Source organism: Metarhizium brunneum, chromosome 4 (assembly GCF_013426205.1).
Source record: "Metarhizium brunneum chromosome 4, complete sequence".
Classification (NCBI taxonomy): Eukaryota; Fungi; Ascomycota; class Sordariomycetes; order Hypocreales; family Clavicipitaceae; genus Metarhizium; species Metarhizium brunneum.
This window is the reverse complement of record NC_089425.1, coordinates 2,702,520-2,718,893: the sequence shown is the minus strand read 5'-3', so window position 1 is coordinate 2,718,893 and position 16,374 is coordinate 2,702,520. Positions and strand designations below refer to the sequence as shown.

At 49.6% G+C, this 16,374-nt stretch overlaps 5 protein-coding genes across 5 annotated transcripts; 3 read left to right on the top strand and 2 right to left on the bottom strand.

Annotated features, from left to right (window-relative positions):
• Positions 1-992: 992 nt before the first annotated feature.
• G6M90_00g074950 (uncharacterized protein) lies at positions 993-1,726 on the top strand (the record flags this gene model as incomplete). The annotated part of the gene is made up of 3 exons (XM_066131027.1): positions 993-1,264; positions 1,322-1,586; positions 1,664-1,726. The coding sequence occupies 3 exons, from the start codon at positions 993-995 to the stop codon at positions 1,724-1,726; spliced, it is 600 nt and encodes a 199-aa protein (XP_065987197.1).
• A 1,133-nt stretch (positions 1,727-2,859) lies between these two features.
• rco-1_1 (Transcriptional repressor rco-1) lies at positions 2,860-5,884 on the bottom strand (the record flags this gene model as incomplete). The annotated part of the gene is made up of 3 exons (XM_066131026.1): positions 2,860-4,416; positions 4,473-5,021; positions 5,084-5,884. 3 exons carry the CDS (start codon positions 5,882-5,884, stop codon positions 2,860-2,862), a joined length of 2,907 nt encoding a protein of 968 aa, XP_065987177.1.
• An 839-nt stretch (positions 5,885-6,723) lies between these two features.
• On the bottom strand, positions 6,724-8,831 carry amdS_2 (Acetamidase; the record flags this gene model as incomplete). The annotated part of the gene is made up of 7 exons (XM_066131025.1): positions 6,724-6,860; positions 6,915-7,049; positions 7,107-7,181; positions 7,247-7,448; positions 7,513-7,560; positions 7,630-8,472; positions 8,547-8,831. The coding sequence occupies 7 exons, from the start codon at positions 8,829-8,831 to the stop codon at positions 6,724-6,726; spliced, it is 1,725 nt and encodes a 574-aa protein (XP_065987089.1).
• A 1,841-nt stretch (positions 8,832-10,672) lies between these two features.
• On the top strand, positions 10,673-11,168 carry G6M90_00g074920 (uncharacterized protein; the record flags this gene model as incomplete). The annotated part of the gene is made up of 4 exons (XM_066131024.1): positions 10,673-10,747; positions 10,807-10,877; positions 10,949-11,002; positions 11,063-11,168. The coding sequence occupies 4 exons, from the start codon at positions 10,673-10,675 to the stop codon at positions 11,166-11,168; spliced, it is 306 nt and encodes a 101-aa protein (XP_065987055.1).
• Positions 11,169-13,930: 2,762 nt separating this feature from the next.
• Positions 13,931-15,174, top strand: G6M90_00g074910 (uncharacterized protein; the record flags this gene model as incomplete). Its single annotated transcript, XM_066131023.1, has 2 exons — positions 13,931-14,631; positions 14,826-15,174. The coding sequence occupies 2 exons, from the start codon at positions 13,931-13,933 to the stop codon at positions 15,172-15,174; spliced, it is 1,050 nt and encodes a 349-aa protein (XP_065987014.1).
• Positions 15,175-16,374: the final 1,200 nt, after the last annotated feature.

Below are 16,374 nucleotides of genomic sequence, written 5' to 3'. Positions count from 1 at the left end.
CCTCAATGTCTAACCACGTTCCTGGCCATTGCCTCATCGGAGGCTCGGTCGCCTTCAGGGGTTTATTGATTTCCGGTAACCTGGCTGTTGTGGCTGAAAAAGAAGCTCGGCCAACGGCATGTGCCGACTCATCATTTTTTGCTTCTTCGGCTGGGAAAGCCCATCAGCAGCCATTTCCCGATTAATACGAAGCCTATTGAGGTCGAGACGCATCTGCATTGCATCGCACAGTCATTCGATGGAAGTGGTTGGTTTAGCCCGCGCCGTGAATTTGCCCAGCTGAGGTTCAGCTTTTGCATCCAACCGCAGGAATCCGCCCGCGGCCACTTCAGGTACCAATATTTGTCGACTGCGTGATTTTAGGCATACTTGGTAAAGTTTGTATTATCGAGCCTTGTGCAAGTCACGCACGATGGTGCTGTAGAGCTCGGAAACATGGCCATGCCGGACAGGGATCCGCGCTCTGCTCTGATGGGATGGGTGCAGTAATAGCTTCGTTTTTTCGGTGTTGGGCTTTTGTGGTGAGAAACGCCTCCACGCCCGATACCAAGGCAGACATGGCGGTCAAGTTGAGGTTTGGACGAAGCGATGCCTCTGTTTCCGCTTGTGGTTGGATGTCTGTCATCAAGCCCTCTCTCGTAACCAACAAATCCACGCCCCGAACTTCTCCGTTGAGAAAAGGAGGCACCAGGCGGCTGACCGCAAAGTTGGTTCTTGTTGGCTTATTGGAGACACGATGCTTGAATTCACACGACCACCACTACGCTACGAGACCTCAGCCGCAAGGGGGGAGCCCAGGAGCCAAGATATTGTCATCCATCATTCCGAGGGAGTGGACATGGAGATGGGTATATAAAGGGGCTGATATCCTCTCGAATTACGAAAAGACTCATCATCACTCCGATACACACCATCAGAACATCTCCAGATCGAGCACTCGCTTTTCATCACACCCATCAACCATTTCGTATTTTGAATTCTGTATTTCAAAAATGCTTCTTCTCGGACTCCTCACTCCCCTCCTCGGCCTTGCTGCCGCCGCTCCCAACCCCAACAGTCCCTCCAAGGTCAAGCTCCACGGAGTGAGCCTCCTTGGAAGCGGTTGCCCTGCTGGCAGTGCCGACATCCAAGTCGATGCCACTGGGACGCTCTTCGAGGCCACCTTCTCCCAGTACGAGGTGCAGACCGGCCCTGGTACCAAGGCCGCTGACTGGCGAAAGAACTGCAAGCTCACTCTAAACATGGAGTTTGATTCCGGATTCCAGTACGTCGACTCTAACCTCTATCGAAGCCCCCCCCTTCCACGCTAACAAGTATATAGGTTCTCCATTCTTGATACCGACATGATTGGATTTGCCGAGATCCCCAAGGGTGCCAATGGCCAGTGCAGCAACGTCTTCTCCTTCACCGGAAACCCGCAGACGGTCACTTCCGCCATCAAACTCCCGGGACACTACAGCGGCAACTTTGACCTCCACTCTGGCGTTGGCATCGAGTCTTGGTCGCCGTGCGGCGGCAGCACTGCTATTCTCAACATGAACACGGCTTGCGCCATCACCCCAACCCATCTTCCTGCTCTTATTGCCGTAAGTTCAAGCCTTGCTGTGTGACAAGCCGTTCTTGTCATTACCGGGATTCAATACTAACACATCTATCAAAACAGGTCGACCACATCAGCGGCAAGCTCAGAGTCAAGTTTGCCGTCCAGTGGCGCAGATGCCACTAGTAAGTCGTTGCACTTGCTGCCTAGACTTCCCCCGGCGACAAAAGTCGCAATTTCCTGGGAAGGAATCCTTGACAAGACTTTTCGCAATCTCTGGTTCTCTGGTTCCTGGAGAAGCTTGGAGATTGGGGCCTTGGCCAACAGAGTTTTCATGTTTGCACACGGTTGATTGTTTTATCATATTACGCACGCGCTCTTGTCACTCATTAGATCCTCGGAGAGTTTACCACGGAGAAAATACAGAAAATGTTGCTTGGACTCTTGTCATCATCGTGTTTTAACTTTTGTAGCCTTGCACAGTGACCATATGTAGCTAGGCATAAGCCCATGGACCATGGCTGTACGAGACGACCACGTTTTCTGTCAGCGTCGAACGATACCCGAGTGAGACAGACAGCACGTATTCTTGCTCGGATTTGCGGCCCCCCAATGGCCCCCGTGGCCCCCAAGCTAGCTGAAAGTTAGATGGTGTTGTCATCTGACCGTCGTGTTTCGTATGTGGAGATGACCTCATTCTGTTGGTTGTCTTGAACTACAGCGAGTCCTTGCCGCTGACTTCTTTTGCAAGGGGTGCCCTACTGCAGCGCTGCCGAGATCGCTGTGAGTAAGTCCATGCATAGGTGAAAAAAAAGCATGTTTGAGATGCAAGAGAGCAGTCGAGAACAGCAGCTGATGGATATTGAAACAGTTCTGTACGTCATTCCTTGGCAGCTGAGTTCTCTATGCAGCGCTGTCGTCCCTTGTCTCGGAGAATATCTTGGCCGGCCATCTTGGCATGATCGACTGGGCTTTGTAACTTTTGGGCGATTAGAAGAGTAGACGTGATACTTGATGTAGGGGGTATTTGTTACAAATATGCCAAACTGTGCTTGACTCGTTCTGCCACTCGTTGAGCTATTAGCCCTTGGCCCGAGCAGTCTGCATATCTGTTCCGTGGTCATATTACGTGGCAGATTTCATGTTTTCAAGGAGCACACATTGAGCTTCCTGCAGATTTCACATATTTTGTAGGAATACAACCACCACTGCCGACGGGGGACGGTCAGCCCTTCGCGAAACTACTCGGCGGATCAGGCACAAAGCCCATCCAACTTTGCGGTGCTGTATGAAACTTTTTTAAAAAATCTAAAACAGTCCTAGTGCTCACAAAAATTAAAAGTGGCCTTCTCATAGTTTTGGTTCGTCTGGGTCTGCAAAGCAGATCGTTCCTGCATAAGCTCTGCCCGGATTTGCACCGCCTCTGCCCAATCTATAACATCAGTTGCCGTATCTCCTGACGACGATCCCTGTTGTGTTCCATGACCAGCCCTCCAATGAGGTTGTTGAGGGGGCACCTGCGCCGTAGAAATGATTGGGATAGCCGGGTCTACCAGGAATAAAGCCAATATCTTCCGATGACCGGGGCGTGATGGATCGGCCAGGGAAAACGGCTGGACTTGATGCTGGTAGAGATTTGGGAAGAACACGGCGCGGCCGCTTCTTGTGAGCACTGATCCGATGTCTTGCACGGTACTGTCGTGCGGCGGCGTAGGTTCTATGGCGAAGGTCCGGGCTATCGACCTGTAATCGGATTGCTGGTAGTCCAAGCCGGTATCAAGCTCTTCGCGGTTTGACCTTGTTCGAAAAGCGAGACGGGATTCCGTGATATTCTCATTATCGTAGTAGAAGAGAGCGGTGGCGCAAATGTGCTCGTTTAACTGTCCCTCGATATGCCACGAGCCGCCGTTGTAGGTGGGGTTTTTTGGCGTTAGATGAATGTTGGCCAGCTTCACAATGACCTGTATACGAGATTTTCCATTGAAGAATTTTGACGACCTGACGTCTTGCGGCGTTAGGTGAAAGAATCGATCGGGCTTCAGGTTCTGTTCGGGCACGGCATCTGGCAGGATGACCTTGTGAGTCCTGTCAAACCACTCGGAATCTAATTGATCGCGAACAGGATCGTTCTCGGAGCCCACGGTAGAAGCGGAAGGAGAAGGAAGAGAAGACTCATCATCGTCTTCGCGAGGGCGCTCGCCTTCATTGAGAGGCCTGTTCGACGGGTAGCATCCGTACTGGCATTTGTCGGGCGTCGTACAGTTCGGACCAACCATTTCTGCTTCCAATCGTTGGAAGCTGAATTCGTCTGGCCAGCGGTAGACAATATCCCACGCCGGAAGCGATTGTTCGATGAATCCGCCGATGATACTGTACAGCTCGGCATGTTCAGAGGGGTTCAGATTGTTGATGTAGCTGTCAATCGTAGCATGCCCGTCTGCATCAATTACTACATCACACGGCAACCACTGAAAGTTGAGAGACAAGGACGGAATCGACAACCCGTCCTCGTCATACGGCCACCGCTGCTTCATCACCAGTTCAGCGCTCGTTGGCTTGGATAGAACACTCCCTTGGCCGCAGGAGCTAATGCAATCCTGAACATTGCAGGTCCTGTCAGTGAGAATACGCGTGCGTCCGTACACCAAAGGCCACAGAGATGGATGAACAAGGTCCAGAACCTTGCCGTCGCTGCCAGGGTGCCAGTCTTTCTGGTCTTCGGGAACATTCTCCAGGGGCATCACAGCGTCCTTGAGCTTGCCAAACAAGTCTGCCGCAATAGTATCAGACTTGACAACACAGGCCGAGTAATCAAAGACTGGAACCAGGCCTGTCTTCTCATACAACTTGGCCTTCTTTTGCATCTCGGCGATGCACTACAGCAGTCCATGGTTAGCACAAGTACATTTGGTCCTCTATTTTCGGTACATACCGCATCCGCCGTGGCAGTTGTAAAATCACCATGTTGCCGATAGGCTGCCCAATCCATTTCCAAAGCCTCAGCCTTCCATTTAGCCGTAATATCGGGATCACGAACTTTGAGCCACCACTCGGGCTTATCAGTCAGTTGATCAATCATTTTGAGCATACAAACTTCACGAATAAGCAAGGTGGCAGCAGACCAGTCACGTTCCTCATCTCCCATAAAGATGGGAAAGTGCTTCTTCGATGGCGGCAAGTAATGCAACGGCAGGCCAGATCCCGGCCGTTTCAAGCTGGCTCGAGGGGCCGATGTAGGAGCCATGTAAGGTTCAGTGCGAATCTTGTAAGACCAGAGCATGACACGTCCAAGGTCAGAGCCTGCGGTAGCAAAAAGACACTGTGCAGGCATAGAAGTCACTGATAAGACTACGTTGCTGTGGCCATACACGGTCGCTTGGACTTTGGCAGACTCTGAGTCTGAGATCAAGAAGCTTCTGTCCTTGGAACCAGATATGATCCAGCGGCCGTTCTCTGCCCAACAAACCGATAGAGCCTCATCCTATGAAAGGAATTAGTAGTTGAGTTGGATTGGTGGGAAAAGATCAACATCACCGTACGCACCTCGTGCCCATCTATTGCATGCAACAACCTAGGCTTGCCATCAGATGGCAACATGTCCCAAATGCGCACCACCTTATCCGAACCGGCAGTGGCAAGTCGGCTGCCATCAGGAGAAAACGCAACAGAATACACCGTATTGTCATGGGCATCATCCTCTCCAACTTTCCCGACAAGGCCGCAGGTAGTCCCATCTAGCAGCACAGCTCCGTGCAGAGTTCCCGCAGCGAGAATCTTTGCATCCGGAGAAAGTGAAAGCGATAAGACGCGATGGGATAGTTCGCCTTTTGCTACCTCCTGACCAGAGTCGATATCCCAACAGCGCACCGTCTTGTCCTCAGAGCCCGAGACAAGGAACCTAGAGTCCTTGGATAATTCCAGGCAAGTCACTGTCGCCTCATGCCCGAGAAAGGTGTGGGTAATACTGCGACTATTGATATCCCACAGCCTGACTTTTCCGTCATCACCAGCAGCGGCCAAAACGTTGCCTCCTGCCAGGAAGCAGACTGCACGAACCAAGTCGGGCTGCCCCCATTGGGTCAGGCCGTGCTTCATCTCACAAAACATTTGTCGCGTATCTGTTCTGAAGATTTGAACTCCGCAATCGATGCCGACGGCAACGAGACCGCCATCTGGCGAGAATCTGACGCAAACTACCTCGGATACACTAGGCATGAGTATATGACGGAGACTCAGGTCCATGATACGCGGCACGGCTGGATTGAACTTGGCCGCCCAGCCTTGGCCCAAGACTTTGAGGTGGTCCGGCACATCCTCAAACGGATCAAAGTCGTTGTTGTCCATGCTATGAGTTAAAAACGTATTTGTGTATTGTGTCAAGAGATGGGATCTTCGAGGCCGCGTTATTAAAAGAAAAGGATGCAATGGCGACAACAAAGGTCCTAATTGATAGCGGGCCAGAACATCAACTTAACGATTGAGTCCGATGAATTCCCGAGTCTTGGGCTTGAAATTGGCAGTCGTGGAGCAAAGGGCGTAATTTTAGCTTCATCGTGATGCTCGCTTTGACCCTTGCGAGTCTGAAAGTGGGTATTGCTGCCTCGAGATTGCGAAATGAACATTGAACCAGACGCGACGGGCGCCAAACACTGACTTTCCTGACTCGCCGCCTTTAACGTCTGGTTGCCTGACAAGATACTGCAGGTCCTCCACTTCCCCGCCAATACGAGATGCACATTCAACACGGCTGCCTTTCAACCTGTCATTCCTCAGCCCCACTCGAGTCACGTCGTTCACAACCTCTGGCAGGACTCAACAAAGTTTTCACGTCCAGGGCTTTGTTAGAGTTTCAGGGGTATCCATGACAACCCCGGCGCCGGCCATTGCCTAATGAAGAAAGCTCTCAGCCTCTCACCGTGGCGTCGGGCGAGTTCCGGGACGCGTACCGGCGATTGACTGTGGAAGAAGCTGCGCCGCCGATTTCTCCATCACCAGCAACATTCAGGAATCGCTCAAGAGGGTCTAGGAAGCACTTCAGAGCCGGCGGGTTGATGATATACAAGATGCGATATTGATCCCCTTTTCACCTCCGTCCCAAGCCCTTCTTTAGGAACATTGATGACCCAAGGTGATGTGCCTCTAAAGGCTGGAAAGGTTCACCCAGAATCGTCTTGTTTCTTCAATCATCTTTTCCCATTATTTTTTGCCTCCTCAAGGACAGCAACCACTATTTTTGCAATGGCCAAAATCTTTTCCTCTTCAAACTTTCGAGCAACTAGCTGGACCCCGACCGGGGCTCCATCGTAGACTTCAGGATCGTCTGCGAACAGAGTCAGTGTGCTTCGCAGAGGCAGAGCAGAAGAAGTACACCTACATGCATCCCAGTTGCGTTGGTCTGTCCCATTTTGGGGGCAATAACTACCGTCTATAGCGTCAATACTTTTATCGGCCTTTGTCACGGGAATTACAACTGCGCTGTAGTTCAACAGGTTGATAACCTTAGTATATCCTAGATGCATGATTAGCCTCCCATTCTCAGAGTGACAGATATGAGACGCGATCCCACCTGTGTGGTAATACTTTCCAGGGATTACTGCCGCGTGGGGAGCAACAGGCATGATGACAGCATCCACAATTTGACCTAGGCCCGGACAAATCAACTTTACAATCCCATTGCATCTTGGTTAACAGGTTAATAAAGCTTACCGTCATCACTCGCGGTCTGGTTCCAGTAGTCTGAATACTTGGCCTCATAAGAGAGCCCCTCCAGAGTACTTTCCTGGTATTGGAGCAGTCCAATGGGTGGTTTCAGCTGGAATTCCTCCTGAAGATCCGCTATGAGTGGTTCCCCAGAGAGGTTGAGGTGCCCGTGGATGCCGTGTGCGCCGTCGGCTGTTAGAAACGATTGCTATTCACCGATGATCAGTGAACCCGCGCTCAGGGTTGTGTTGCGAACCAGCCATTGTTCTTACATGCACCCTTCCGCCTGTCTTTTGCGAGGGTGGATTCCAATCGACTACCTGAAGTTGGAGTATGGTCAGCCTCATAGAAGTTCATGGCAAAATATAGTTCAGTCTACAACGGCGTACCAAATGGCCTGCTCCCTTGAGTGCAGCTACCAGAGTGTTCAGGCCACGGGTGACTGGAGGGTGAGGCTGGACAAGGCCATCTGTCCACAGAACACCAAGTTTTAGCGGCTGCTTGGATTTTTTGACCGATCCGTTGCGTTCCACGCGGCAGGTGTAGTCATCAACAAAATCCTGGCGAAAAGGCATTGGCACAACAGCAGGATCATTCAGCCACGGTTTCGTGGACAGAATTCCTCGGAGAATGAGCTCGAGGCCATCCAACGACGTGCTGAGAAAGCCAACAGTAGAGCGGTAGGTGTTCTGTCCCGGATTTGTGTTGGCGACATCACGATACGACACCCTCTCAGGTGTTGGCTTCAAAGAGAATATTCCATTGAAGGCGGCGGGAATGCGGACCGAGCCACCAATATCGGTGCCAACTCCAAGCGTGCTGCCTCTCAGAGCCTGCAGCGCTCCCTCACCACCAGACGATCCGCCGCATGATAAGTTTTGGTTGCGTGGATTCAGAGTCTGGCCGATGATGTTGTTCTTGGTCTCGCCAAACAGAAGAGTTTGCGGCACGCTTGTCTTACAGTACAACACAGCACCTAGGGATAACAGCTCGCTGACAACTTGGCTTTCGAGTTTATGTATCTGGCTTGGGTGAGTGACACCCAAATTACTGCCGATCCATCCCACATAGCCCATGGTCGTGTCGACACCTTTGACGTGAAATTGGTCCTTTAGGCTGATTGGGAGGCCATGCAAGGGCCCTACCACGGTTTTGTGCTGAGCAAAGTGTGCATCAAGATGGGCTGCGCGCTCAATGGCCTCGTCGAAGAATATCTCGTGAAGGCAGTTGTTCTACTTGGCCCAGCCCCGTCAGACCTCTACTTGCTGGTGAATAATACGGGAATTGCTTTGAAGTTTGAACCCACAATCTGGTGTGCAACAGCAGCCGTCTTGCAGAAGGCCGTCGTGACCTCGACGGCGGTCAGGTCTCCTCGCCTCAGAGACTCGACCAGCTCCAGGCTATCCTTGGAGGTGATGATATTGACATTCTCTGGCAGAAACTGGCGAATAAAGGGTCCTGTGAGATCCCGCTGATTCTTGGCCCTTTGAAGATCGCCTGCGCTCAGCCTCCACGAAAGTGGAATTTTGGCCCAAGTGCCCGCCCGCTTGGCCGCAGCCTTGACCTCCCACGATGTCGCCTCGATTCTCATCCTGCATGTGCAACTTGTGGAACACCAAACGTAATGCGTCACGACTGTTGGCTGTCGGGGCTGATGAAAACAATGTTCTGGTTTGGAGGGAGGGCGATTTCAGCCTGTGCCGCCCAACATGAGGGGGGTTTTACAAGGCAGGCATGAGGAGGGGGTTTCCTTCCTGGTGGGTGACATCTGCTCCGAAACGCATCGGAATTTTTGAGCCAATGAAATTGACAATCTGATGCGACCAGACGGCTCAATGCCCCGGGTTTTCAATATTTGGCGTCGTCCCGTCCTGGCCTAGTTTTGGTTACGCTCATCAATTCTCTGTACCACCAAGTGAGTGACCAGGCAAGCCAACCGACTACAAAAACCCGACACAGAGCGTCCGTCGCTGGCAGAGTCGACCGTTTGAGTTTGTCCAAGATGAAACAACCGCCGTGGCTGCTTTGATGGCAACTCTGAGCGTCGACAATATTTACAAAATGTGCCGAGTCTTGGGATACCAGCCCAGTGGTCCGATGCACACCATCCGAGAAGAGAGGCAATGACAAATCTGCCGCGGCTTTGTGTCCGGATTAACTTGCGTCCTCGAACTATGACACCGGTACAACGAATGGGGAGTCGAGGCCACTTACGAGAGCTTACAGCTTGATTGTCCTGCCTGCGACCTAGACGCAATCCTTCTTTGGGAGGCTTCTCCGAATGATCATTTCTCCATCAAAAAGCTTCGTCAACGGACCCATCCTTCTGTTACCGAGTCCTTCAAACGGAGTATGCTGAATCAGTACTTCTCATCTATCACACGGTTACACGAGGGCTACGATCACGGGACCTAGGGCAAAGTCCCTCACCGATTTGTATTTCAAGACGTCTTTGGTCAACGAGGCCTTGAGTAAAACCAAGGACCTTTGATACCCAAGACTGTTATTAGATGAATTGAGCGATTGACTCCGAGCCTACTATCGTACCCTTGTCACATAACCAGTGGCTCATGGTTACCTTGACTTATTTATGACAACACGTGGAATCACTGAGATAGCTAGCCCGAAGAATGCGTCTCCCACAAGAATGATAAGTTGGAAATCCATAGCTGGCCTTCAAGCTCTCCAAAAAAATGACTGACGGTGCATGGTACATGACTCTCAGTCATGCCTGCGTGCCGTTTAGAGAATGCGTTCCGAGACAGAAGCCCTCGTTAGCTCGGCGCGGGGACATTGTCTCACAGTCTTCCTTTTTCGTCTAGGCCTCAGAAGTTGAGGTGGTTATCGCCGGATGCATAATGCTGCGGCTTTCGGATTCGGTAGCTACGCTGACCCTCCGTCAGAGAATTGCGACCGAAAGCTTGATACATGCACTTAGCATTGGCGACTCAACATAGGCCACATAGTCGACAGGATGGCTGCAGATCATAGACAAAGCATTGGGCAATTGGGTATACATATAACCTACTTGGATTCAATAAAAACTGATCGACATGTTGTACGGAGTATATCGCACGCATTTCACCAGGGTCTGGAAACACGGCCATGAAACCAGCGACAAATGAGCCCTGAAAAGACAAACAGAGCGAAACCGGAACCGGGAGCAATAAGCTGAAGCCGCGCAGCGTAGCACTTCCACCGAGATATTCAAGACATCAGCTTGGTTCGGGTCGCCTTCGGGCAGCCACAGTCTAGTTTTGGCAAGGATCTCTACCTTTGTCTTAAATGGACAAGGCTGTGCTTTTTCCGTCAGCCCGAGCTCGGATTTTTCCGAGACATGATAATATGTATTTAAAGAAACAGTCGCAGAGTTGTGCCAGTGTTTAGGTTGAATTTCCGATTTACCCGTACGTCTTACAACACGTTGGCAAAATGCGTCCCTTTTACATTATTCCTTTAGTCTTCCCTGCTTTGGGATTGGCAAACAAGGCAGAAGACAATTCCGCGGTAAATATGCACATTCACTACACTCATATTGGCTCCTATGTTAACAGCTGGTGTTCAAGGCTGTGCTTTTCGGTAATGATTACGAATTCAGTGTTGCAAGAGGACCATGTGTCAACCTGAAGAAAGGCCAGTACGTGATTCCGAACAGCCCCTCGAGAATGCAACAAAACGAAATAACGTCGCTGATACTGTAAACCCCAGGCCGACTTTTCACGAGATTAAGGTCACCGGGCACGACGTATGCACCGTTTATGCGTGCGTATACATCTTTCATCTTGGTCGATATGCTTCAATGCTAATAAAAAACCACTTCAGAAATCTCAAATGCGATACTGAAGTTAGAGAGTTTCGAGCGGGTGTTCACGAGATTACGAATGTCGTGTTCAAGTCTATCAAATGTTCCACGTCAGAAGAGCTATAAATGGAGCACCCAATGCCAAATGGAGAAGTCCAGGATAGTTCAAGGAAAAGAACTGACCAATGTTTACACTCTAGAACATACAAAGGCGAGGAAGATACAACGGGATATCATCTTCGGCTGACTGGCCTGGGATCTTTAGCGAGTGCTGTGGCATGAGGCTTCGGGACGGGATCCGCTCCCGTCCGGGCGAATTTGCTTAACTAGTAACTGGATATAGCTTTTATCTCTTTTACTTTGAGTTCAGATTATCCGTGAGCTATGAGATTGATACCACGCTGTATCCTGCAGATTCTGTGAGTCCCATTGGCGGCAATTTCAGGGCTACAGATAGCGAGATAAGAGCCAAAAAGAGCACACCTAGAAGCTGGTTATCGCTCGGCTGAGGCGTCTATCGCTGGACATGTTTGCCCCGCGACTCGTCGTCGTACCTGCTAGCCTCTATGACAGACATTCACAATGCCGTCGTTGACGATAAACACATTGAATGTGTGACAAGGGCTTGGGCTTGGAGCAATAACTCAATTCATCTAATAACAGTCTTTGGTATCAAAGGTCCTTGGTTTTCCTCGAGGCCTCGTTGACCAAAGGGGTCTTTAAATACAAGAAGTCAGTGAGGGACTTTGCCCTAGGTCTCATGACCGTAGCCATCGTGTAACCGGCTATTTCCGTGTGACAGAATGGCTGTTTTACCTGCTCTACACCATGAAGAGAGTCAAGGCAAGGAAATTGAGCAGAAAATACCCCTCTCAAAATCTTATCATTCGACCAAGTTGGTACGGTATGTGCTGGCAACTTCAAGTACACCGCATGGACGAACCACAACTACGGCCGTGTTCACCGTTGACCTCGTTGTAACTTGACTGATCATATTATTACTTGACACAAACATTAAGAAGTGCATGGGAGTCCCCACTCCCGTCCATGTATTGCAATAGCACAGTGGTAAGTTGTAACTGCGCAACCCACACACAACAATGTTGCGGGCACGGAGTAGTATAAGACATGCTCCAAGTCTGGTCGAAAAACAGAGTCGAAGCTTCTAGAGCATATTACGGAGTAATGGCTGCCCGAATTCATCGTATGTCTCGGGAGGCACATTCTTAGCGAAAATTTGCCTCGACAGCTGCATCTCATGGTAGTACAACATGCTGAACTTGGGGATACGGAGTACAACACTCCACATCGCACATAACTTCTGTCGGGTCAATGAGCCGAGCCGTAATTTACATTTGATAAAGAAGCGTTTGAGGTGAGAAGAGGCCTGAAGCATCAATTGTATGCTACCAGGAAAAGACGAGCGGGTGTAACCACTTCTAAATCCGTAACGGAGCACGCCCCATAAACTGACTTACCGGTCGACGGAAATCAACTGACCACTCCGTAATTGCTCAGATATTCACTTACCCAACTCACACTTGTTGTAGTACGAATCCAAACGGTCCTTCCCGCAGCCCAAGGCATTCACACAAGGCTTTGGGTTACCTCAAAATACCTCTCCATATCTTCCACGTTATCATGAGCCTTTCACCGAAGTAGCACAACATGGATAAGCCATGCCGGCCTAGTTGTCAACCAAAATTTTGCCGACATGAACCCCACTGGGCGTAGATACAACCAACGATAGCTCGAAGCAGGAAATGAATACCGGGGTTCATTGTTGCACCGCATACCAGTAACTGTAAGACGAATCATCCAAAATTAGAAATATGAGAGCTGTCACGTCACATCACATCTCGCGGTCTCGACTTGATTCTCATGCACCGGTCAAGAGCCTCCTTGGTGGGAGCATCGCCGCGTGAGCTGAGGGGAAGACCACAAGAAGAGCATGATAGCCGCAACTAGTCAGAGCACCCATAGCTTCATACTTGTTTGACCATTATCTTACCAAATTTAATTTTGTAGAGAACACACCGAATAGCTGTCGAGAGTGAACAAGCGAGGAGTTGTATCACTCACTATCCTGCTATCTAAGGAAGAATTTCACGCTATTGCTAGGAGAATCTCATCTATCCGAAACATGGATCAAGAGGAGCCTGAGATCTGTGACGTTCTCACTCCAAAGAAGACAGAATCGACGCATTTCATGATACAAGAAGATGATTACAAGAAGAGTCGTCCAAAAAGGCGGGCTAAACAGTGTTTTTACCCTTGGGCCTCTGAGGCCTCGTGGTGTCTTGTCGCTTCCCTTCTTCTGGGCGTGCTTGTTTTCGCCCTGAAGCAGTATGATGGCAAAGCACAACCAAAGTGGCCCCTTGGTCTGTCGTTGAACACAGTGATGGCCTTTCTGTCAACCAACTGCCGATGTATCATGGCCCACCCCATAGCTGAAGGTCTTTTGCAGTTGAAATGGAATTGGTTTGCTGGTAAAGGACGCCCTCTTCGAGATATCCGTCTATTCGACAAGGCAAGCCGTTCATCCTGGGCAAGCATTAAATTGGTCAGAAGACTGCGAGGGAGGTGCGTGATGACGAAGAAACTCAACGCGAGTTGAAATGCTAACCTGACTAGGTTTATACCTATGGGAGTATTGGCTTCACTTGTCCTTGTAGCCAATTTCGGGACATCATTCGTTACACAGTCTACCATCTCCTACTCAACGCGGACAGTTGTGGCACATAACAAAAGTGCTGTAACGTTTGCTTCCTTGCAATTTCCACTAGGAGTAGATCCACAACAAGAAAAGCCCAGTAGGTTCACGATTGCAGTTTATTAAGTCTCTACACTTTCTTCTACCCCCTCGGGGTGTCGGAAGCCCTTTAAAGATGTACAAGGAGAGAGGTGGAGGAATGAGAATGAAAGCAGAGACTAATCAGATCTCTCAAGTCATTTACGCCGAAGATGGCATGCTTCGCGCCGCGGAGCGGTCTCTTATCTACAGGGTGGATGAAGATGAAGGCTTGTCTGCACTCCAGCCGCACTGTCCTACTGCAAACTGTCGGTGGCCGATATTCAGCTCCTTGGCTGTGTGTGTGAGCATGGGCAATGTCACAGAATATCTGACCCCAGTCGACTATTATGTGATTCTACCAGGAGAGTTCGGACGAGACCACGGCGGCATTAATATTACATCTCCCGATACCACTGAGCCCTTATACAAGTGGAACAACTCGGACATCATGCCACTATCACTTGCCCGGGCTTTCTTCCTATACGCATTCCCCACAAATGAAACCGATTCCATGGCGTTTGAGGCCGTAGAAGTAGTATGGCACTACTGCGTCCACACTTACAACATCTCTGTTACGAATAATGTCGCAAAAACAGAATTGTTGGCGTCTGAGCTGACAGTAAGCCAGAGGGGTGAAAAAAATACATCCTTCACGCTACTTGCCAAAAACGGGCACCACGAATTCAACCTATCTAATTTCAAGATGATTTATGGTTTTGGGCGCAGACTTCAAACTACAATCAGAGGATACTGGAGCATCTCGTCCCCCGAGCTGCGTACTGTCAATGAATTCACGTATCAAATAGGGCAAAACATATATAATGGCTGCATATTTCCGTGGCCTGACAAACCCGCGCCACCATGCAGACAAGTGATGTGGAGCAACCTCAAGAACGTAACAGAGACTATGGCTCTGGCTATGACAAATTAGTGCGTTGGTTTGGCAATCTACTGCGCTTATAAACAGAAGACTAACCGAGATATACTAGCATGCGAGCTAATCAGGTCAACGGTACTGTCGAAGGAGACGCTCTGGAGCCGGAAATCTTCATCACTGTACGATGGCCATGGATTTCATTTCTAGCGGCCCAGATTGTCTTGACTATCGTATTCATATGGGCAGTTGCAGCATCTACCTCCAACCTGGAAGTTCCTGTGATCAAGGGTTCGAATGCGGCGGAACTTTTTGCGATTCGCAAGTCGGATATGGAAACGACAACAATCGGCACAGTGGACGGAAAGCAAGCGGGCATTGACCAAAAGATTGACAAGAAGACATTGGGAATCCTGGTTCGAGATTATGATACCTGGCACCTGGAAATTCACTCCAAGGAGTAGGCACCAGAGAGTGTCATTACATGCAGTATGTGCCATGGGGTTTGGCTGTTTGCAATTGTCGAGTTTTCAACAGCAATTTACGCGGTGGAATGAGGCATGTCGATTGAGCAAAATGACGATATTGGTGACGTCTTGAGGACTAGAATGAAAGAATTAAACCTGGGAAATTGACCCTTTTTATACCCTGTTGGAGCCCCTGAAGACCCCTGTGATGATGCTCCTCCTAGCCCTTATTATGAACCCTAGAAAAAGCAAATATCATGACATCTGGACCCTTGCACCTTCAATTTCGCCTGTTTGATTTGACAGCAATACCCCAACTCCAGCGTCCAGGCAGAACAACACAACACAGTGACTGGCATACCTATTTTTTATGATGGAAGATTGAGCGCTGTTCTGACCATGGTTTTGTCTGTTATCGTTGTTTTCTATAGTATGTAATTAGTACGTACCTTGCTCTTCACATTGAATATCTATACACTACTGCATAAAGACGTCCCATTTATTTTCATTCAGGAACTTTCATAAACTTCCGGTAATGCCCACTTTACCATCTCTTTGAACTTTAAGACGTCTCCTATCGTCGACGGAAACAAAGCATTCGGCGCAGCGAGTCTAAGAATGTGACAAGGGCTAAAGGCTTGGAGTATCATGCCTCAATTCATCTAATAACAAGCAGCCTTTAGTATCCCTTTGGACGTTCGAAGGTGCCCATTTTGTACCGAACAAGGATGTCAACCAATTGAAAATCTTGATATAAGAGATACATTAATATACCAGGAGGGTATATAGAGATATAAGTACCGCATATCTCCGTGTATACAAAAAGATACATATATAGTAATTTAACGCACAATAAAGGTACCAGCAAGTATCTACCAGGTATCTCAGACAAAATGGGTGCGGTACAAAATCGGCACCTTCGAACACCCAAATGAATAACTGCATGTGGTTTTAAAGCTGGCAAAGCAGCGCAACGCAAATTGCAAACGCCACCGTCGAAACCGCTCTTTAAGTTCTATGATGACGTCCTACCCCGGATATCCAAGAGGCAATGATCATCTGCGGAGACGCCCACAAGCCCCGTTTAGGTGTGTTACGCATGCATTAGCCGTCGCTTTCGCGTTATCATGCGAATGGCCTTCCCCGGATTGCAACATTGCACGACCAGGCCGGCAAAGGTGATTTGCGCACGACAAG